The sequence below is a fragment of the Vanacampus margaritifer genome, chromosome 2 (assembly GCF_051991255.1).
Source record: "Vanacampus margaritifer isolate UIUO_Vmar chromosome 2, RoL_Vmar_1.0, whole genome shotgun sequence".
In the NCBI taxonomy this organism is placed as follows: domain Eukaryota; kingdom Metazoa; phylum Chordata; class Actinopteri; order Syngnathiformes; family Syngnathidae; genus Vanacampus; species Vanacampus margaritifer.
This window is the reverse complement of record NC_135433.1, coordinates 2,495,119-2,518,624: the sequence shown is the minus strand read 5'-3', so window position 1 is coordinate 2,518,624 and position 23,506 is coordinate 2,495,119. Positions and strand designations below refer to the sequence as shown.

Here is a 23,506-nt window from a genome sequence, read left to right as displayed (position 1 = left end):
CCCCACCCCGCCCCTCGCTGCGCCCGCCTCCCCGTTTCTCACTGTCTGACCTGGAAATCCCACAGGCAGCATCAGGCAGTCTAATAAGCATCCTATTATCAGGGCAAACACGGTTAATCAATTAAGGCAACGCTGAAAGAGCAAGTTGGGCTGACTGGGAATAACGCGCGGCACTAACGGTGAGCTCCACTGCCATTATATACCTTGGAAGCTCCAAAGATAGATAAATAAATAAATAAATAAACAAACAAATATATATATATATATATATATATATATATATATATATATATATATATATATATATATATATATATAAACTTAGAATACATCAAATACAAATATTAACTTTAAACCTGAAACCAGAATAAAACAACAACAACATTATCACTTAAAAAGAAGTAAATCCCAAAATATATATAAAAATATATAATAAATATAATAGAAATAAATATAAATATAATATAATATAAAATAATAATATGTTGCATGCGCCCTCACTAGTCTAAATTCTGGTTAATATTGCGTTACTGGAATAAGAGTTAAGCAGCAAAATCCAGCCGTTTTTATCCATCTCAGGGGGCGGCCATTTTGCCACTCGCCGTCGACTGAAAATGACATCAATGTTGCTCAGGTCTCAGTTAAAAAACAATCACAGCTCAGCTTCAGAAAACAGGTGAGCTGTGATTGGTCGTTGCCTGAGTCCTGAGCAACTGTGATGTCATCTTCAGTTGACAGCAAGTGGCAAAATGGCCGCCCCCTGAGATGGATAAAAACGGTTGGATTTTGCTGCATAACTCATATTCTACAAATGTAATCTTAATCAGAATGTCATGTTTAGACTTTTGAGGTCACATATAACATATTATTGTCAAGAAAGGTTAAAGGTTGACTTTAAGCAGCAAAATCCACTCGTTTTTATCCATCTCAGGGAGCGGCCATTTTGCCACTTGCCGTCAACTGAAAATGACATCACAGTTGCTCAGGGCTCAGGGAAAGACCAATCACAGCTCAGCTTGCTAATGGCACATGACCAAAGTCAAAAAAACAGAAAATTTCAAGGTTGACTTCCTCTTTAATTCAAAACATGGAAATGTCTGTTTTTGCGTTTGAATTCTTCACTTAACTTTCAACAATAAGGAATGTTGAGATTACTTGCAATCTATCTAAACATTGCGTTTACAGTTAGTAAATGTCAATAAATTAGTTTATGATGTTTTGTATGAATGACTTGACAGTGCATCATTTTGCACGGGGAATTCTTTTTGAAATCACAGCAAGTCATCCAGCATCGTGGAAGCCATCGTGTTCGACTTTGGAGCTTCCACTCTAAATCACTAATGGCCTGTTCTAAAAGCCGGCAGAGAAGGTTAGGACGGCTGTTGCGTGGCAGACGTTGGCCTCAGCTCCATTTACTCCCCAAAGGATGCACTTTGTCCACGCCGAGCCCGACTCCCAAGGAGACGAGGCCCGGCAATGTCATGAGCTCCTTCCACTTTGCCTTCCCGCCACTATTGGCAGCGCCGTGTTGGCATTTTGCAGTGCTGAGCAGTGCGGCGGGCCGCCGCTGCTCACTTGACCTTTGGATAATTGGATTTTTGAAGATATGATGTGATACACACACACACACACGCAGACTGATGCATGATGGGAAGTGATACTTGGCATGCATGGAGAATGAGAGTGGAGACGAGAGGTTGAGTGAGTGTCATCTCCCCTCCCCATCATGGAAGTCACATCACTTATTTCATTTGGGACCTTGTCGACTTGCTGCGTCGCTCACGTAATGACACTGCAGAGTTGCTTTTTATAATTTAAAAAAAAAATCGCCAACAGACATATAAACCCCGCAAAGGTTGAAGCGTGATTTGACGAGTTGAACGTGTGCTGTGTAAGAGCCCGGCCCCGTTCCTCTTCACGGGAAAGTATCACTTCCCCCTCAGCTGCACTGACCTATTTTCATGTTCCTCCGTTGGATGAGGCACGTGCTGGCTGCTACAGTGCATGCTAGCAATAATTGTGTTCATCTTAAGCAGTCGCTTCATTTTTATTGTATTTATTATTGTTATATTTATATTATATCATTATTATTAGGTGTGTCAGGCGATTATTAATTTTATAAAATTAATTAATCGCACGGCTTCAATAGTTTTAATCGCAAATTTCTAAATGTTCTAAATGTACAATAACATATTTTTTCTAGGTTTCATACTCTTCTTAACATAAAAGTAGAAAAAAAATTAAACTAATAGAAATATGGCTGCATCTTTTTGTCATATAACATTGAGTTAAAATTAAAAAGAGGATGATATTGATTTGTGTTGAGGTCATTTTTCCTGCCACTAGATGGCATAATTGCATTTGTAAGACATTTCAGTGCATTTTCTTTTCATATTAAGAGCTTTTTAATCTTTAATATAAAGTAACTTGTGAAATTCTGCACATTTTTTAAATTGTAAAATACAACTTGACCCCCAGTCTTCACAAATATATGCATTATCATTAAATGTATTACTGCTAAATTTTTTAATTAACTCACGATTAACGCGCTAATTTTGACACCACTAATTATTATATATTATATTGTTATTTTATTTATTATTTTATTATATATATAAATATATATATATTACAGTGGTGCCTTGAGATACGTGTGACTTTTTGAAGTTGCGAGCCGTCATTGCTAGCGCAAACTTGAGATAAGAGCACTGCATGGTGGCAGCAAAAAAGTGAACAATTCTTCAAAAAATGCTTCAAGTTTTTTATTGTCACTCCCAGTTAAAGTTTACCGTCAAACTAAATATCAAACTTGGAGAAATACCGGTACATGTTGCACATTTAAAGCAAACACATAGCTTATCCTTTAGTCTGCTATCTTAATGCTACTGCTAATACAGCAACAACAGGTACGGCATGCATATCCGTTTAAGCAACTGAGAGGACACAAACTGGGCAGAAACACAAAAGTACCTGCAGACCTATATTCTTTATCCTCTGCAAGAAGCTGGGACAAGCCGATATGTATTTTTATTTTATTATGTCTTAACTGTATGTTAGTACTATTCTTCCTCATTGGTAAATACTGTATATATACAAAAAACAACAACATTATTTTGGGGAGGATGAAACGGATTAATACCATCTCCATTCATTTTAATAGGGAAATATGATTTAACATACAAATGATTTGAGTTGGTCTTGGAATTACTGTAATGCACTCTCGCATTTGTACTTTTCAGAAGCTGCTTTTGGCCACAGCTCACACCCAAAGACTCACCAGTGTCACAGGCACCCAGCATGCTCCGCCTCTTAAAGGCAAATGCATGTGCACAGACATTACAGTATGTACATTATTTTCTGTAAAGTATTTTATGCTTGCAATTTGTTTAAAACACGAGCTTTCGTATGCTTAAAGTGTACGGCAAGGGTAAGATTTCTTCTCTTTCTCGTCAATTGTGTGTCTGCGAATCGTCCCCCTACGACGGACAGGGGTTCGCTTAGTTGTCAGGTGAAAGCTGATTGGCCGAAAGTGTTTGCCCACAACATGAGTGACATGTAAGAAGACGCAGACTATCAGTTGTTAAGGATCATAATGGTCCCTGTCCATCATGTGTGCGTCCAATGTCCGTCTGCACACATGATGGCATGCGTGTGCGTGCCCGCAGGCTTGCATGAGAGTGTGTGACTGGACTCAAGTGTGTGTGTGTGTGTGTGTGTGTGTGTGTGTGTATTTGAGAGCGCTCATTGATGACATGCGTCTTGCCTGCTCCCCGCTGCGTGTGACGCGCGACTGATGGGAGCCTGTCATCCCCGCTCATTTATCAAACTGGGTGTAATCTGAAGGAGAGCGTAAAGCCGAGTGGGTTGCCGCTCCCGTGTGAAATTTGGATTCGACGACTTGACAGTTAGCTATTTGCAGCGAAAGCCAAATTTGTAAAAAAAAATAAATAAAAAAAAAGCATTCCTCACCGTGGGATTGATTGTTGTGGGATTTTCATGATGTCGCTGCCACACTGCAGATCTTCCATATGACCTATGACCTGGCCAGTGCCGTGATGCGGATCATCAACCTGATCGGCATGATGCTGCTGCTGTGTCACTGGGACGGCTGCCTACAGTTTCTGGTTCCGATGCTGCAGGAGTTCCCCTCTGACTGCTGGGTGTCCCTCAACAAAATGGAGGTAAGCAACACGGCGAGAAATCATTGCCTTGTTGAACTAACGAGTCAAATGACATCAAAGAGGGCAAAGGACAAATTGGGCCCAATGAGGACATTTTCACTCAGGGGTGTTCTCACTTTTGTTGCCAGCAGTTTAGACAGAAATGGCTATTTTGACGGGACAATAAATTTACATTGTTATACAAGCTAGACATTGACTAATTTATAGTGCAACAAAGTGCAATTTCTTCAGTGCTGGAACGATAAAAAAAAAATATATTTACAAAAATGCGAGGAATGTACTCACCTTTTGTGAGATACTGTTTATTAATTGTCTGATTTCAAGGTAGTTGAATGAAATAGAATGAAAGAAATGTAATGGATTAATGAAAGATTAAAAAAAAAACGCGGGCTATCTACTGGTTTAGCACATCTGCCTCATAGTTCAGAGGTCAGGATTAGGGATGTCACGATAAAGGCAATGTTGTGATATCACACAATTAAAATGGCCATGATATCGTCGTTGTCATGTCGCGATATTAAAAGCAGCACATATGTTAAAAAAAGTGAGGTGGCATTCCATTTGTGCCGTTCTAGCACCCTCTGGTTGTTAGTTTATTAGTACAGTTTAATTTTGATTAGGAATGTTTTGGCCACAGCGGCGATCACTCCCATAAATCCGTAAAACCAGCAAATCATTTTCAACATCTCGAATAAAAAAACACTACTTTTCGCCCGCTTCAGCCGACGAACACAGCATTGTGAAATACAGTACATAGACTTTGATACGCTGCGCTGCTAAACAATAGGATCACATGACAATGACATGTAACGTGACATGACAAGCCTATTTCTTTGTCACTGATGAGTTTTTATACAACATCGCAATCTTTTTTGTTTGTCTTTAATATCGCCAACCTCCCCACCATTTTGTGCTGATTGTCAAATTGTGAGGTTCATATTATGATATTTATTGCATCGCGACGTTTGGATATCGTTACATCCACAGTCAGGGTTGAGGTCTCGGCCCGGGCCTTATCGTGTGGAGTTAGCATGTTCTCCTTATGTTCCCATAAAACCTATGATAGGTTTTCTGCAGCTACTCTATTTTCTTCCCACATTCCCAAAACATGCACGTTGTGCCCACTGAAGAATATTGGTGTGAATGGCCGCTTGTTTACGTGCCCTGTGATTGGCTGGCGGCCAGCCCAGGGTGCATCACACCTCTCACCCAAGGGTATTTGCTGAAGAAAATAGCAACTATAAAAAAAACAACAACAACAGTATTTAATGAGTGACTTTAAAGAGTTAATATAGAACGTTTAAAGTCCCTGTAAAGTGAAAATAAATATATTATTGTAATTTGCCACACTTAAGACAAAAGTGTTGTTAACAACCTCGTGAAATCGGAATGATTAAAAAAAAGGCAAGTACATAAAAGTGGATGCTTCTTATGTCTAGCGACTTTCGTTTGCTTCCATATCTAGTGCGGAAGGGCCGATTCGTGTTGGGCACCCAAGCGTGTCGGTCTAAGCCATGTCCCAAAAATCAGGAAAACTAAAATAGTTTAACCCCTAGTTGCCATAAAAACAGGTGTGTCTTTATCTTTAAGTCTAGTTCACCATGTTTGCAATTTGGTGACAAAAAGGGATTTTAGACTTGCAAAAAGCAGGTCTAAGTGGTGGCGCAGGTGGTACAATGCGATTTTGGTGGATTTGATGGCGGCACAGGCAGATTTGGAGCATGTGTGGTGTATGCCATCATAGTTCATTCATAAATAAGACAACAATGTGGGACATCGTTGACATCGTTGAATGAATTATTATCATTATTATCTTAAAAAATGAGTTCGACTGTGCTTTGCGCGAGACTTGCACTAAATCTCTACTCTCCAATTCAGTCCAATTATCTTCAAAGATGTAATTAAAACAAAAATAAAAAATCCCTGAATCCAATTTACAGGATTGTGAATGTTGCAGTCCTCTTTATTGAAAGAGCGAAAGGATCAGATTCAAGCTTTGGTTGCACTGCGTGGGGTGGCCAAGCTAAAATCCCTCTTTAGTCAGGAGTGGAAAACAAACACAGGCTCAAGGTTGATGGCAAAAGTTGTTAATGGTGCCGATCCAAACACAGCAAAAGCCCACATTACGCCGCCAACCATTGTTAGCTCGGGCGTTTGCAACGATGCTATTATGGTTCCGTGAAAAGTCCTTTTTTTTTTGCAGCTCGGGCCGTCGAGGGAGATTTCTGCCACCCGTGCGTGATTCCCCCCCGTGCTTGAGCGCGGCGGGGTGACGACAGGGAAGATAAAAGGGGGACGAGAGGGTTGGGGGGGGTGAATATGGCCGGACAGCTGGGCTCTTTGTTGCCATGCAGCTCGCCCAGAGATAAAAGCTGCTTGTTTATACGTTTGTCCGTCAGCCTTTTAGCGAGCGCGGCGAGACCGCAGGCTCACGGCCAAATGCACTTTTAAACTGATTTCTTCTTTTCCCGATGACAGCCTCCGCGTCTTAAAACCATTTATTGCCTCCAGATTTTGGCTTTCAGGGATTGCTGTCACTTTTGGATTGACTGCTACACAAAATAGGACGTTAATGAGATCGTAAAATGTGATCTTGACCGTTTAATGTGTGGATAGGACACTTCTTTAGTTGTAGGTAAGGAAATCCAATTAGGATTTCGCTAATGAAAACACGATAAAATAAAATAAGACATTCTCCTTGAATGACAAGCAAAAGCTTGATTTATAAATTATTAGAAATGATCTACGTTGTCATGACATTGATAATAAAGGGATTCATTTCTAGTGGTCATTCTTGAAGACGTCTTACATGTCATACAAAATAAAGGGTGCGGACATGTTTTATTTTTATTTTGCATTTTTTTTCTGGAGAGCTCAGTATTGTTCATTCGGTAATTTTACCGATTTGACATGTCATCATCATTGCCCTCTTTTTTTTTATTTTTTATTTTTTTATTTTATTTTATTTTGTATGTGGGTGAAAGAAAAAAGAAAAGAAAAAAAGAAAAAGAAAATCCCATACCAACCAAACACTTCAGAATCCAGCTAGAGTCGTGAGGTTGTCAGGAGACCCGAGGAAGGACCAAAGAAAAGAAAGGAAAGTGAAATCCAGCACCGACCAGACACCACCGTGCGGACATGTTTAACGAGAACGTACATGACAAGCTTGTGATTACGTAAATATATACAGTATTTTGCTTCGGTGGAAGTTCTAGCTCTATTTTTGTCTAAATGGCACTTGTTGGCACTTTAAAGGGCAGTCCGCCCAAATTTTTATTTTTTTAAATTTTTTTTGGACAATAATACGTTCTATGCGGCCCCACTAGTCTAAATATGACATTCTGGTTAATATTGTGCTTGTGGCATATGAATTAAGCAGCAAAATGCAGCCGTTTTTATCCATCTTAGAGGCAGCCATTTTGCCACTTGCTGTCGACGGAAGATGACATCACAGTTGCTCAGAGCTCGGGTAACAACCAATCACAGCGCAGCTTCAGAAAACTGAAGTTGAGCTGTGATTGGTAATTGGAAATAATGACGTAGCAGCCTACCAGGAAGTAAAATTGGAGATTTTGCCACTGGTTATACCACACCATGACAAGATGTATCTTTTATTGTTGCAAAAGAAAGACCTGAGTTTGCTCCTTTCAAGAAGAAGAATGAGGATACAAGCAGCAAAGAAAAACTAATGACTCGTGGGAACTTTTTAATTTCATCACGCAATTACTTGTAATAGGTTTGCCAAAATAACACTAAATCACTCTGCCAGTTGCTCTCCAATTGGAAGCGCTTGACGAAATCATGTAAACAATATTTTGAGCAGCAAATTTTAGTATCGGTATTAATACTGCTTGGATGGGTCTGATTGGTGCTATGGCCGCAAAATATTTCAGTTCATTTCATTTCATAAGACTGACATAATCAACCGTGTACGCTGTGACCTCCAAGAAAAGTGGAACTATGCTCAAATATGACTCCATGACAACATCCAATAGAAGTTCCTTTCACGTTACACACCATTAATGTCAGTAAGGTGGGGCTTTAGGACCCAGATGCGGGAAGGCAGAGGAAGGAGGCAGAGGTGCAGTCCAAAAGAGGTTTTAATATCAAATCAAAAAAAGGCTAACTTCAAAGTACAAAACAAATGGAACTAACAAAACCTGAAGCAAAACATGAAAAAACAACTAAGGCGAGACTAACAACATGACATGGATCCGGATAAGGCAAAGAGGTCAGCGTGACGTGGCAAAAGACTTACGAACGTGGCAACAGCAAAAATGAACCGACACAGACAGGGGGGAGACAACCGACTAAATACACCAACACTAATGACATGACAAGACACACCTGGCTGAGGGCACTGATTGGATGACACATGAGGGTAATGGGGAAAGGTGGACACAATCAGGGTTGACACAGACACCACATGAGGAAGGGCAAGTGACCAGAAACGAGAGGAGTCAGACTTTTCACAATAAAACAGGAAATGACAAGACAAGGGGAAAACATGACAGGGAGTAAACAAGACTGAAAATAAACATGACAATTAAAAACTCAATTGCCTTCAAGTCAGTCATTATATATATATATATATATATATATATATATTAGGGGTGTGATATCACGATTCATAGGTCACGATTTGATTCGATACCGATTAATCCCGATGCTAATCTATAAATTGATTATTGGGATTTTTTTTTATTTTAACTCAAATTTAGAAAATACTAATCAGTAAACGTGTACATGTAGACAGTAAGATTTGTATGAAAATGTATTTATTGATCTGAAAATAATTCAGGCTAATAACTGAGCCACTGCATTTAACAAACAGGTTGCAGTCAGTTGAACAGCACTGAAATCAAATATTAAGGCTTAATGTTCCATTAATATAACATTCTTCCATGCTTAAGGTGTGAATCCTAACCCTAAGTAAGTTAAAAAATTATGTTTAAAAATCGATTCGGCCGCATATCGAATCGATTCGAGAATTACGCGCTGTAATATCGTGATATCTTGCCGAATTGATTGTTTACAACACCCCTAATATATATATATATATATATATATATATATATATATATATATATATATTACATTACAGTTTTGCTCTGACTAACCGATCAGAGGATGAAAAAATGCTGAGGTCATTGAGGGTCACCTCTTTGACCTTGTTAGCTACATGAAGCCTTTTTTTGGGCGAATGAACCATAAACTCACTCATTACCATTTGCCATGTTGTGGTGGCTCGGCAAGAACTGGCACTGCCCTTGTATATAATATTCATGATATAATACAATACGCTTAAATGATTACTTCATTATGTATTGTAGTATACTGTAGTGTAGTGTATTATTTAATCCTTTAAGAAAATATTGGTTTCTTTTTTTGCAAGTCAAACTGAATATTTAACATTTGACATTTTGTTTGGATTTTTATCTTGTTCAATCTATTCCTTATGGATGGATTTAACCTGACGTGAAAATAAATTTTTTGAGGTAAATATCATCCTGAGAATTCCAGATGTTGTCAGGATAACGAAGGAGAATAATGAACAAACATCTGGACAGTTTATAAAAAAAAAAAAAAATGGATCAGGTTTTATATTGATAATGAGTTGGTGTCTCAGGCAATCCAAAACCAAACCGAACCTTTTATGTGCCCTAATATCACTACTTATATGCAAAAATGTCCGCTTACACCCCAGAACCTCTACCCATCAATTTATTTTTTGTTAGTTCTGCCAGACCAAGAAACCAGAGATTTTGTCACACAAATGTGCATCAGCGAGTCAGTAACTTGTAAGCTACAAATGATCATATTTATGAGCCAAAACAAGCCCGGTGCCGTATTATCTGCTAACTCTTTGACTGCCAGACGTTTTCAGAAAAGGGATGCCGTGGGTGCCAGCCGATTTAAGCATTTTTGACTGATCTTTCAAGGTCCACAGAAAATTATGTGTTTGGACTATGGAAACACACATACTACCAAATAAAAGATTGGACTCTCATCTTTCATCAGAAAAAAAAGTTTGTTTCTACCTTATTCCGTTTTTCAGTAATCAACAATAGAAAATGGTTAGTTTCACCTCAGTTTTGAAAAAAAAAAAAACGTCTTTTAACGTCTTTGGCACTCCTCCATAGGATTTTACTAAACGTTATTTAACGTTTTTGGCAGTCAAAGAGCTAAAATAATGTTTCCAAAAAATAGCTATTGCTTTGAATTCAGTTCGAGGATGGCAAGTTACTGCTGATCATGAAGACACCGAATAGACTGACATGGAAACACATGAGGCTGAAATCCGATTGGAAAAAAAATTCTAAATTTACATCCACATTTACTGGAAGCGGTGCAGCCAAGAGAACGATCCGTACGCGATCTTATATAAACGTGCACGGCAGATTGAAGGATGACTTTGCTGTTTTGTCTGAAGTTGTGAGACGCTGACGTTTCTGACTGACAGGACACTGACTCGCCCGTCGCTCTCTCCCTTTTGTAGAATCAGAGACGGGCGCGGCCGTCACTCTCAAAGTAAAGAGGCGCCGTGGCGTGGCGCAGCCTGCCGCCAGCCACCTGAGACCCACCCCCCCACCCCCCCATCCCTATTGAGTGGCTGACAACTTGTAACATTAGCCATTGTGTTGCCAGCCAGCCCATCCATCAAAGCTCACACCCCGACAGTGGCTTTGGTGGCGAGGGGGCCCTCGGGCGGGACCCACGCAGGGCGTTGAGAACATTGTGTAAACGCTGGATGACATCCGCCAGCCAGTAATTGGATTCAGGAGAACTCGGAACACCTCAGGGACTCGGGCTCTTTTCATCATGTAGCACAACTTTTAGCCATTCATTTCATTTGGTTTATATTCGGTGAAGAACTAAGAAACTAATTAAAGATGCACCATAACTAACAAATATGCAGGATTCAATGGTTTCCTTGTCTTCCTTTTTAAAATTTTTCTGCCTTTTTGTCAAATTTATGAAATTTTTGGGCAATTTTACAGGGATGTGATTTGACCAAAGTGAAATTATCGGAAAATTTAGCCGGGGGTCTGGGAGCTCATGGGTTTTCCGTGTTTTTAAGTACTTTCAATGCACTCACATGACAAAGAAATAGACAAAACAACAGCATAAATTTCCAATGTATATTGAACTATCCCACATGAAATGGCAGTTTTAGTCAACTCCAAATCAGTCACATTCAAAAACATTGGACTGCCTTTGCTTTTAAAAACTATCACTGAGAATATCATCATATCTAACTCATGTGATTACTAAGTTAACACATGTTGAAGAGTTCAAATTTCATGAACAAATAATTGTATCATGACCAAATGAAAAGTAACTCATATTAGAGCATACCACAAATTATAGTTAGTTAGTTATAGCAGAAGATGTAATCTGTCGGAGTCATGTGCATACACAATGAACTACTAAAAAAATAAAAAAAAATCTGATTTTTTTTTGGGGGGTGGGGGGTGTTAATAAAAAAAGCGGAATTCCGCGAATTAGCGGAAAAATCACATCCCTGATTTTATAGATATATGACAGTCATTTTGTGCCCCTCTTTTTACTTTTTTGGACATTGTATGTCGCTCAGTAACAAGAAGGTCGGTGTTCGATCCCCGCTCCCCCCGAGTCATGTGTCGTTGTTTCCTCGGGCAAGGCACTTCACACACATTGCCCCAAGTGTGCGTGGAAGGTGCGAATGTTTGGTGGTGGTCGGCGGGGCCGTAGGCGCACAATGGCAGCCACGCTTTGGTCAGCCTGACCCGGGGGCAGCTGTGGCTACTTAAGTAGCTTACTATCACCACAGTGTGAATGTGAGAGTGCATGAATAATGTGTTCATTCCTCTGCCAAGCGTCTTTGAGTGTCTAGAAAAGCGCTATATAAATCCAATGCATTATTATTATTATTATTAGTACTTTTTGACATTTTTTTCTGCCTTTATTGCTATACATTTTTGGCAATTTTATATATTTTATGGTAATATTCTGGATGTCTTTTTTTTCTTTTTGGACATTTTATGTTTTCTTTCCCCAAATCATCTTTCTGATTTTTTTGTTGTTGTTGACAATTTTGTGGACACTTTATGGTGATTTCTTCTTTTGTTTTGGGACACTTCATGGTCACTTTTTAAACATTTTCTTTTCTGCCTTTAAAAATAATAATAATAACAATAATAATAATAACAATTTGCAAACTTTTTGGGGTGGCAATTTTGTGTACATTTTATGGTAATTTTCTGCAAGCCTTTTTTTTGGTCACTTTTGGATATTTTTAGGTAATTAAAAAAATAACGTTTTCATTTACCTTTCGTCTCTCTTTTTGTTAAAAATTCGGATTGACATTTTTTGAATATTTAATTATTTATTTTTTGTCTAGATAATTAATTCACTTAAATAATATTTGATCTAAAAATAAAAAATATAAATTTCTACTATTTTTTTTTTTAGAGCTTCATAGGGAGCCGCAGGAGACGGACAAACGTTGCAGACTCCTGGCGTAGACCATCGCGAAGATTATTTTTTTGTGTAGCGATGGAATACTGCACACAGTTGAGTTTCATTGCAGTAACCCAAATTCCCAAAGGATCGGCATCAAGCCTTACAGCCCTCCTGCAAATTTGGAGTGTACTACAACAGAGTGATACTCGGGGCTAATATTTAACTTCCTGTTGCTTCTGATTCTGTCATTGGTGTGAATTTGTCCACTATGGGGACTAAAATGCAATCTCTTCACCGTGTTCTTCTAAACTCTGTAAACGGGCTTTGCTTGTTTGTCTTCTGGATGATAAGAGAAACGGATGCTGTTATCTGACCAATGCGGGAACCCCTTCGTAAAATAGTACATCTCACCTTTTAGTAAAAGTTCATGTGAATATTTATTTATAAAGGAAAAAAAAAGCATTAGCGGGGATGGTTGGAAGAAAACGTGTCACAGGAATGACTTGTGTATTCACTTCAGTGCAAAACTTGCACAAGATAATCAATGGCACTTTCATGTTCCATTAAGTATAGAGCCTGGACCAGGAGGTGATTAGCTTAGCATAAAGAGTCACTCCAGAGGGCAAAGATGCCAGCACCTCCAGTGCAGCTGTAATGCATAGTTAAGTTTAGTGGCCAAAAGAAATGGTCCTAGTGAGACGTTAGAGGAGGAAAGTGCAAACCGTATTTAACAGCCCCCCCACCCCTCCCAAACACCTGCTCCCACTGTGGATATGTACAATATATCTTATATATACATTTATATTGAGTCCAGTTATGTAGGCCCGAACCCTAACCCTAGCTCGTTACGTACACAACAATTGACAAAAAGAACATCACACCCGCAGTCAGTGTTTTGTCCTGGAGCTTCCTTGCTACTTCAGGACCGGGACTGCTTGCTGTTATTAACGGAACAATGAATTCTGCTGTCTACTAGAAAATCTGAACGTCTAGATACTTTTGGGCTACGCGACAGGCAGCGTTGGGAGGGTTACTTTTAAAATGTAATCCGTTTCAGTTACAAGTTACCTGCTAAAAAATGTAGTTATTAACATAATCCAAGTACCATAATGTCAAAGTAATGTAACTGGATTACTTTTCGATTACTCCAATATTGAGTATGCTCATGAAGACAAAATAAATATCACCACAATATATATTCTATACAATGTGCCCCTGCTATTTGCGGGTGATCGGGACCCGGGCAGCCGACAAATGGCAAAAATCCTTGTGTAATTAAAAAGCATGTAGGCCATTGATCGATTGATTGATTGATTAAAAGCCATTTGCTGTTTTCAAACAGTCACTGAAAGCAACCACACCTCATAGATAGATAGATAGATAGATTGATTTGTTTGGAAGGTGTAACTCACATTATGGTAGTAGGCTAGCGGGCTAGCTAGCAAGAAGCTACAGCGCGTGCCGCTGGACTCTCAGCTCAAACTTTCGCTCCGAGTAAGTTCTAGTGAATACCGGTCGCCATTTCCTCCTCCCGTCCGTGAAACTGCCCGCGTGTGGAGGACACGACTAGTCAGTTCGTTCGTTCCCACCTCCCTACACATGTAGCAACGGTCCCACTCGCGTGGGCGTGCACGCTCTCTCTCTCTTGCCCTCTGTCGCACTCTCTCTCATCATAGAAATTGTAATCTACAGAAGTAATCCCCATTTTAAATAATTGTACCTGTAATCTGATTACATGGTTTTTCCTTTAACTGTAACGGAATACAGTTACTTTTTTTTTTTTTTTGCAATCTGATTACGTAACGGCGGTACATGTCTTCCGATACTCCCCGAGCCTGGCAACAGAGCAAAACAAACAAACTCTAACTGAAGGTTTTGGAGTGGCTAAGTAAAAGCCAAAGGGCGCTCAGCGTAAAAACGGTCGCATCTTCATTTTCGTGCAAGTAGTTTGCTGTGTTTGGGAATTTGGCAGAGACGATACATATCCAGTGGACCGAGGGTATTTTCTTTTCCAAACCCTAACGATCCTGACAATTTGGCGACAGAAAGTAGACTAGACCTTAGACCAGCTAAAGTAAAGTCTAAGTTGTGGTGCAAGTGGTGTAACGTGATTTTGATTTGCTTCATCGAAGCGCAGGCAGACAGATTCGGCGCTCCGCTGATGTGTTCACAGTGGTGACATCATCCGCAAGTGGAGATCAGAACTCGCACTTCCTTCGAAACGTACTTTCCATCTTCCGCATGGACTTCAGCCACTTGATTTCGACTTCCGCAATGTCAAGAACTGCGTGTGCGTACGAAGAATGCTTGATTCGCTGCCAAGGGGTGGCACAAACAGTTATTAGGTTCAGGGGGCAATTACTTTTTATTATTATTATTATTATTTAATTATTTGCACAGATTTGGATTTTTTCCTCCCGTATAAACAAAACCATCATTTAGAAACAGCATTTCATATTTACGCTACTTGCATTGCCTTTGTGAGATATAAAATTCGGTTTTGTGATAAAAGTATGATAAACTTTAACTGAAATCAGGGAGGGTGCAATTATTTCTTCCCAGCACTGTACATCTATTCAGACAACTTTATTTGTCCCACAAAGTCGTCTAGAAGGGGCCAAACTTTGTAAGTTAGCACTGAGGCTACTTCCTGGTTCAACGAGGACGTCAACGTTTATTTTTTGAACGTCTGCATTTTCCGGCTAACTGCATCCGTCCTCCTCTTTATCATTCTCCCTCGTCAGCATGACTGCTGAGGGAGGCCTAACACGTTTGAGCAGTAAATCTGAATTAAGACCGGCTTCCTTTTTCTCTCCCAAAATGTGCTGGAGCAGATCTTGCCCTCCCTCAGTTTCGCTACACGATATTTCATAGAACCTCTGCGGAATTAAGACCTCACGCAATGACAAAGAGTGTAAGAAAGAGCGAGAAGCCGAGACACACTAAAGCCAGATAAACCAGCGTAAATCGAGCCGGCGCGAGTGCGACGCGCTCGGCCCGACGGCTTTTGTGGCATCCCTATCTTTTGGTATGTGTTCCGCTAAGCAGCCGCTGGACGCACACGTGCACTGATTGGTCATTTGGAGCGTCCAGACTCCATTTTCTCTCATCAGCTTCTTCCCAACTGCTGTTTTTCAAAATTCGGGGCAGATCATGTCATTTTTAGCTGATCGTTAATAGCTCCTCCCACTAGCCACTCTTGTTAGCCACACCAGCCTATGGCTCCGACTAACTCCCGCTAGCCGCTCTTGAGAGCTGCTCGGGCTCAATTTTCACCAGTTTTTTTTCTTTCTTTTAGTACAGTAGTCCAGAAAAACGTCCTCTTTTAGAATCGGTTAAAAATCTGTCATTTGTACTCAATAATAAAATGATCATGACATAAGAAGAGCTTGGTAACACAAGCAGCCTGAAATCATATCAAATGTATTTATCATGAGGCAAACATGAAGTATATGTTATAAAACAAATTACAATGAACAAAAATTGTGAAAAACAACTTCAGTACTGTATTGTTTTGTGCTGAATTTTTTACTTAAAAATCAAGTACCAGCCTATAGCTAGTATAAAACTTAATTAGAGCATCTTGCAATTAGCAAATCAGAGGGCAAATCAGAACGCCTGAGCAAAATTTCTGGGTCGCCATTGTGGTTTGGGGGAGCATTTGAAGGATTGTTCGACACGACCCATCCTACTCTGCCTCCGACTGGCTCATCAGTCCTCATGCCAAAAGTTAGCCAATCTAATCAGCGTAAGTTTTGCAGCAATTAGCATTTGAATATAGCTACGTTTCATCATTATTCACAAATCTGGTTAGAACTGTGGGTCAATTTGCTTTTTTCAACATGGCCCTGGTTGAGCTCTTTTACTCTGCTGCCACCTGCTGGCCGTTTTTGTAATTACTCCCATTTCTTCACCCGTTCACTGCAGTTCAGAGGTTGCATCAAAGCCTTCTGTATGCTCTAGCATTAAAAAAACAAACAAACAAACACATACAAAGCGTATAAATATGCCTTTGGGACACTTAAAACATTTAAAAAAGAACATATTTGTATGTTTTTGGGAGCAAATGAGTTAAATGCTTAAAGGTCACAAAGTGACAAAAGAATCCCGTAGTGCAAAGATATTGTCGTATGGAACAGCAATAGCGTATTTTTTAGAGATGTTGTTATTTCAGGGTTGATACCGATGATTAGTATTCAAGGACGCTGATAACCGATATTTGGAGCCAATATTAATTTTCACTAAAAAGGAAAATATTGGCATCAACATTAAAAAAAAATACAAACTGCAGCTCTTATATTTGTTGAATTTTTAAGTAGGCAATTATTGAGCAACTTAAAGGATTCGAGTCAAAAAAAATCTTAGTCAATAGACATATTTGTTTTAAAATTCTAACAAAAAGTTCAGGGATCTCCCAAGGGCAGTATAGCATGTGTTCAAAAGTCAGTATTCCAATTTTATTTATTGGTATCTTAGTTATAATTTCAAACAAAAACAGAAGGTAATACTTGTAATACATCTGATTTGTAACGCACTTTACATTTATGAGATAAATCTCAAACAATAAAACCAATAAAAGCACAGAGTAAAAAACGTCAATAAAAAAACGTTTTTTAACGTTAACTGAAATTTAAATTTTTTTTTTTTCCTGAAGTTGAAACATGTTTTAATTGATATATTATCAGCCGTATGATTCTTCAAAAAGGCCGATGCCGATATTCGTCAAAATGTTGAATATCGGCCGATAATCGGTCTATCCCTAGTCCTATTGCTTCTAACTTTTTTGCAAGATGATTTGCAGCTCAATGAGAAAGAATAAACAAACACATCTCGTGCAAATTGCGTACTATGATCGTTTCATAGACAACAAAATAATCCCTAAATTGCATCACCATCGCATGTGGATATTTTTAGATTGACGCCATCCAACTTTTATAGGACATGTTGAAAGCTACAAGGTCAAACACAATAAGTTCTCCAGTCTTTTTCATTCGAAATGATCTGTCCGGCTTTGGACTTCCCGAGTTCTGGAAGCAACTCACCCTAACTGACCTCTTTGCTGTCATTCAGTTTGTAGAATTGCATCGGAGCGCGCAGTCGTCAACCGCAACACTCACGATGAAATCACAACCCGAAGAAATCGTGTGCCAGCCGAGTCAAAGTTGCTTTCTTTTCAAAAGATAATCATCCTCCATTTTGGATCTCATTACAGTAGAGCGCGCACGTTCCAATCAATACAGCGGCGGGCAAGTGTACAACGAGGCGTTTTAGGCACGTCAAGAAGTCGATGCGCAGCTGATGGAGATGTTGATAATCAACAAAAACAAGGATGGTTCCCAAACGGGAGGCTCTTGGGAGAGCTGTTGAGACGCCCTCCTCGCTCTTGACGGAGCTATTTCAGAATCAAAGTGCTCCTTGTTCATCTATTATTCAATCTGTTGCACTCCACTGTTTCTCGTTCTGCGTCCACATCCACTATTTAGCCTCAGCCCACTTGGTGGAGCTGTGTTTATTTTTGGAGTCGTTGCTGTCGGCCTGCAATGTTGTTCCTTTTTCTATTGTTTGCATTTGTTCGCTAGTTAGCTTCTCAAAGGCTACGTTTACGTCAGGTCCTCGGTGGCAAAAACAAAAAAAAAGAAGAAGATAAATGACACCTCTATACTTATTAACTTATTGACTCCCAGCCATTTTCACTGAAGCAACCCCCTTCGCTCCCGGCTGTTTTACTGACCCACAGAATATTGTGTTCTATTGTTATAAAAACATGGCACCTACCAAAAGAAAGATTAGTCTCTTCCTTCATCAGGGAAAAAAAAACGTATATTTCTATCTGTATCCATTTTGCAGCAATTAGAATTAGCATATAGCTCGGTTTCATCATTATTCACAAATCTGTTTAGAACTGTGGGTAAAGGAGCTTTTTTCTGATTGATCTCTTTTGCTCTGCTGCCACCTGCTGGCTGTTTTTGTAATAACTACCATTTCCTCAACTGTTCTCTGCAATTGACAGGTTTTATCAAAGCCTTCTTTCTGTATGATCTAGCATAAAGAAAACATTAAAAACGTATAAATACGTCTTTGGGACATTTAATTCAAAAATGTATACGCTTTTGGGAGCAAATTAGTTAATACTGGGAAATATTCTTTCTGATTTTTGGAAACACTAATATGTTTGATATGTCTGTTTATTAACTCATTCACTGCCATTGACGGCTATAGACGTCAACATTTTTTATTTAAACTATTTCTATTAGTTTAATTTTTTTCCCCACTTTTGTTAACAAGAGTAGGAAAATCTAGATTTTTTTTATTGTACATTTAGAACAGATATCAAATTTGTGATTAGATGTGAGTTAACTAGTAAAGTCATGCAATTCATTTTGATTACAAATTTTAATCGCCTGACGCCCCAAATTTTTAAGAATGTTTTCTTTTCTTTTTTTTTCTTTTTTTTTTTTAATTCATTCATTGCCATTGACGGCTATAGATGTCAAAAATTCATTGTAACTTTTTCCATTAGTTTAACATTTTTTTCCACTTTTGTTAATAAGAGTCTGAAAACCTAGAATTTTATAGATATAGATATAGAACAGATATAGAATTTGTGATTAATCGTGAGTTAATTAATGAAGTCATGCGATTAATTACAATTAAAAATCACCTGTCACCCTAATTTTTAATAATCTTTTTTTTTTGTGAATTTATGGCAGTGAATGAGTTAATATTTATTTACTATTATATTTTTGACAGTTACAAATGTATGAATTTAAAGCATCGTGAGCAGATGATATGACAAATCAAAAGTCATATGGTTATATTTGTTTGTCCAAGAGGACCAATCGTCTCTCATATATTTCATGGTTCAGGCTTTAGAGGTTTAAATGTTTGATCAAATTCGTTTTCTGTCTGCAACTAATTCACTAATCCGTCTTTTGCGCCAAAACATGTAAAAGATCTCACACAAGTCAATCACCAGACCCGAACCCAATAGAGCATGCATTTAATTTTTACCTTCCGAAGAGGAAACTGAAGAAGGGAAATCCCCCGGAAACAAACAAGAACCGAAGTAATAAAGGCCTGGACAAGCATTTCAAATTTGGAACGCAACAATGTGGTGAAACCTCTGATTCATTTGGAGTCAATTGAAGAATGTCCGTCCCAATACTTTTGGAGGGGACGGCACCTCCTCCGCCACAATGTGATGTTTTGCCGCTCGGCGAATGTCAAGACAAGCAGCTGATGACCAGAGTTAATGTTGTGCAGCCTTTTCACTAAGCTCCAATCGGATGCGTTTAACAAGCTCTCGTTATCGTTTCTCTCGCAGGAAAATGATTTGCCATCCTCGGCGCTCAGCCGATGAGGCCTCAAAGGATTCCCGCGCCGCCGTTTCCGTTCCCCTTCGCCGTCTTTGTAACGCAACCGCGCCCCTCGGGTTCTTATTTGTCAAAGTGCTTTTCCACGACCCCGCTGCCCCCCCCCCCCCCCCCGAGGCCTTTTTCTCCCGCTTCTCAGACGCGCCTCCTTCAAAGCATACCTTTTAATTTCAACCGTGCATTTTTTGACTAATTGATTGTCCCTCCCTGTTTTATTTTGGGCAGAATGACACCTGGTCTGAGCTGTACTCCTTTGCCGTCTTCAAGGCAATGAGCCACATGCTGTGCATCGGATACGGCCGCCAAGCGCCGGAGAGTTTGTCCGACATCTGGCTCACCATGCTGAGTATGATCGTGGGAGCCACTTGCTACGCCGTCTTTATTGGCCACGCGACGGCCCTCATCCAATCCTTGGACTCCTCCAGACGGCAATATCAAGAGAAGGTAGGGCAGAAAAAGGGAGGGAATTGTTTCGGAAATCCAGCCACGAAGACACAAACTCATTCGCTGCCATTGACGGCTATAGACGTCAAAAATTCATTGGAACTATTTCTATTAGTTTCACACAAAAAAAAATCACTTTTGTTAACGAGAGTATAAAAAACTAGGAAAAAATGTATGAAATGTGCTGAAAATCCACAGCCACACAGGTAGTGGGTTCGGATGACCAAAATATTAGAAACACCACTCACCGGGACGCATTGCGCTAAACCACTGCAAACCACAACCACAGTAATAAAAAAAAAAAAAAAACTCACTGCTCATCAGCCAATCATGAGTCACATAAAACTGAACAACCGTTTATACACTCACATTCGCACCGATACCGTGCCTGTGTCAGTTGAGAACTCACACAGGGCACGGGGGAGATCATGAACCCCACACAATAAGTCTGGAGCTAAGATTTGAACCCAGGACCTGAAAACTGTGAGGCGAAAAAGCAAACCGCTCATGTTAAGTGCATGCACACGGTATTGATTGGCTTTTTATTGTTAGCCAATAAAGTGAGGGAACAAGCTCATTCCGACTATTTACGACACAGTGAAACCATTTTAACTCATTCACTGCCATTGACGGCTATAGACGTCAAAAAATTCATTTGAACTATTTCTATTAGGTTCACATTCCCCCCCCCCCTCACTTTTGTTAACAAGAGTATGAAAACCTACAATTAGAACAGATATAAAATGTGATTAGTCATGAGTTAACTATTAAAGTCATGCAATTAAATTTGTGATTAATCTTGAGTTGAAATAATTAATTAAACAAAAAAGAAAATATTTTTTTAATTGTAATTAATTGCATGACTTCAATAGTTAACTCTTTGACTGCCAGACGTTTTCAGAAAAGGGATCTTTCAAGGTCCACAGAAAATTACGTGTTTGGACTATGGAAACACACATACTACCAAATGAAAGATTGGACTCTCATCTTTCATCAGAAAAAAAAGTTTGTTTCTATCTTATTCTGTTTTTCAGTAATCAATAATAGAAAATGGTTAGTTTCACCTCTGTTTTGAAAAAAAAAAACGTCTTTAAACGTCTTTGGCACTCCTCCATAGGATTTTACTAAACGTTATTTAATGTTTTTGGCAGTCCAAGAGTTAACTCACATTTTATATCTGTTCTAAACGTACAATACTTTTCCCCTCTAGGTTTTCATACTCTTGTTAACAAAAGTGGAAAACATTTTGAAACTAATAGAAATAGTTCAAATCAATTTTTGACGTCTATAGCCGTCAATGGCAGTGAACAAGTTAATTTATTTCAATATTTATTCAATCAAAACACTCAACAAGGAGACATATTAATGCCATTCCAGTTCATTTCAATGTAAAACAAAATCAAGGTCGTCCCGCATCCCAATCGGAGTGCGTTTTTGTTATGCCATCAGACACATCGCGATGGCGAGATCAGAGCTGCAGCAGCGGCCTGTGCGGGAAACAGAGCAGCTTCTCTGTTTCTAAGCAGAGTCTCTCCAAGTGGGGAGCAGGGGGGCGAGTGCTGCTTGCTGCCGGCAGCCAATCGGAGGCCACGGGTGTGTTCAGCCAGGTAGAGGCTGCACATCGCCAGGGGCGGGGCCTATGTGGTCATGCTGATGTGATGTGGAAGGGAGACAGAGGGGCGGGGGGTGGGGGGGGGGGGGGGGAGTGTGTGATATGATGTCCCCCTTGGGCAGCGCTAGAATTGATGAGGCAGCAGACCTGTGTGTCCTGCCAATGTCATCTTGAAGGCGACGTAGGTAAACATGGCCGCCTCCCTGGCTAGGTTCAAAATTGGTCACTGAAACCTTAACTCATTCACTGCCATTGAAGGCTGTAGACGTCAAAGATTCATTTGAACTATTTCTATTTGTTTTTTCCCCTACTTTTGTGAACAAGAGTATGAAAACCTAGAAATTATGTTTTATTGTACATTTAAAACAGATATAAAATTTGTGATTAATCGTGAGTTAACTAGTGAAGTCAAATTTTTATCGTCTGACGCAATCTTTACTTTTCTTTTTTTAATCATTTATTTTTTTTTAAATAATAAATAATTAGTGAAGTCATGTGATTAATTACAATAAAAAATTGTAATTGGCTGACACCCCTAATTTTTAATAATCTTTTCTTCTTCTTTTTTTTAAAAAAGAAAAGCTTTTAAAAAAAATGAACAAAAGTGGAAATGTTAAACTAATAGAAATAATTCAAATACATTTTTTGACGTCTATCGCCGTCAATGGCAGTGAATGAGTTAATAAGCCTTAATATTTGATTTTAGTGCAACCTGAATTTTCAGATAAATAAAGACATTTTCATACAAATCTTACAGTGTACATGTACAAGTTTACTGATTAGTATTTTCTAAATGTGAGTTTTAAAAAAAATCGCAATAATCAATTTATAGATTCGCATCAGGATTAATCGGTATCGAATCGAGTCGTGATATGAATCGAATCGCCAGGTACAAGGCAATTCACACCCCTAATATATATATACGTATAGCTTAATCAGGACCATTCAAGGTCTGCCGACTGCCAGTTGCCCATCCCTGATATATACTAGTGTTGTTCCGATACCGTTTTTTTTGGTCCCCGATACCGATTCCGATACCCAGCTTTGCGGTATCGCCCGATGCCGATACCATACCGATACCTATGTTGTTGTTTTTTCTCAATATGAAAAAGCTGTCCTGCCATTGGTTCAGAGCATTCAAAGGCCAATAGGCTATCTTAGCTCGGCATGCAGTGAACATGTCACACATTAGCGTCAGAATGAACGGTATCGGCATGTTACTTGTTAGTACTCACAGATACCAATACCACTGTTTTAATGCAGTATCGTTGCCTCTGCCGATACCATTATCGGTATCGGAACAACACTAATATGTACTGTTGAGAATATATATAACAAAAAGCAAGACTATGAAAATATCCCTTCATAGTGATTAGAGATTTTACTACACCGTTCACTCATAAGACAAATCGTTTTTCAACACGTCATTGCCGGATCATCGTCAGCCACTG

At 39.2% G+C, this 23,506-nt stretch overlaps 1 protein-coding gene and 1 long non-coding RNA gene across 2 annotated transcripts in view; one reads left to right on the top strand and one right to left on the bottom strand.

Moving 5' to 3' along the window:
* LOC144043707 (uncharacterized) overlaps positions 1-23,506 on the bottom strand; it is a 63,543-nt gene that overhangs the window by 691 nt on the left and 39,346 nt on the right. The window contains exon 3 of the long non-coding RNA XR_013291150.1: positions 3,970-4,156. This is a non-coding gene — a long non-coding RNA (uncharacterized LOC144043707). The remainder of the gene's footprint in view (positions 1-3,969; positions 4,157-23,506) is intronic.
* The window catches only part of LOC144043705 (potassium/sodium hyperpolarization-activated cyclic nucleotide-gated channel 2), a 50,226-nt gene that overhangs the window by 5,036 nt on the left and 21,684 nt on the right, over positions 1-23,506 (top strand). Inside the window, exons 3-4 of the mRNA XM_077557615.1 lie at positions 4,020-4,181; positions 20,225-20,443. Coding sequence (XP_077413741.1) covers positions 4,020-4,181; positions 20,225-20,443 — 381 coding nt within the window. The remainder of the gene's footprint in view (positions 1-4,019; positions 4,182-20,224; positions 20,444-23,506) is intronic.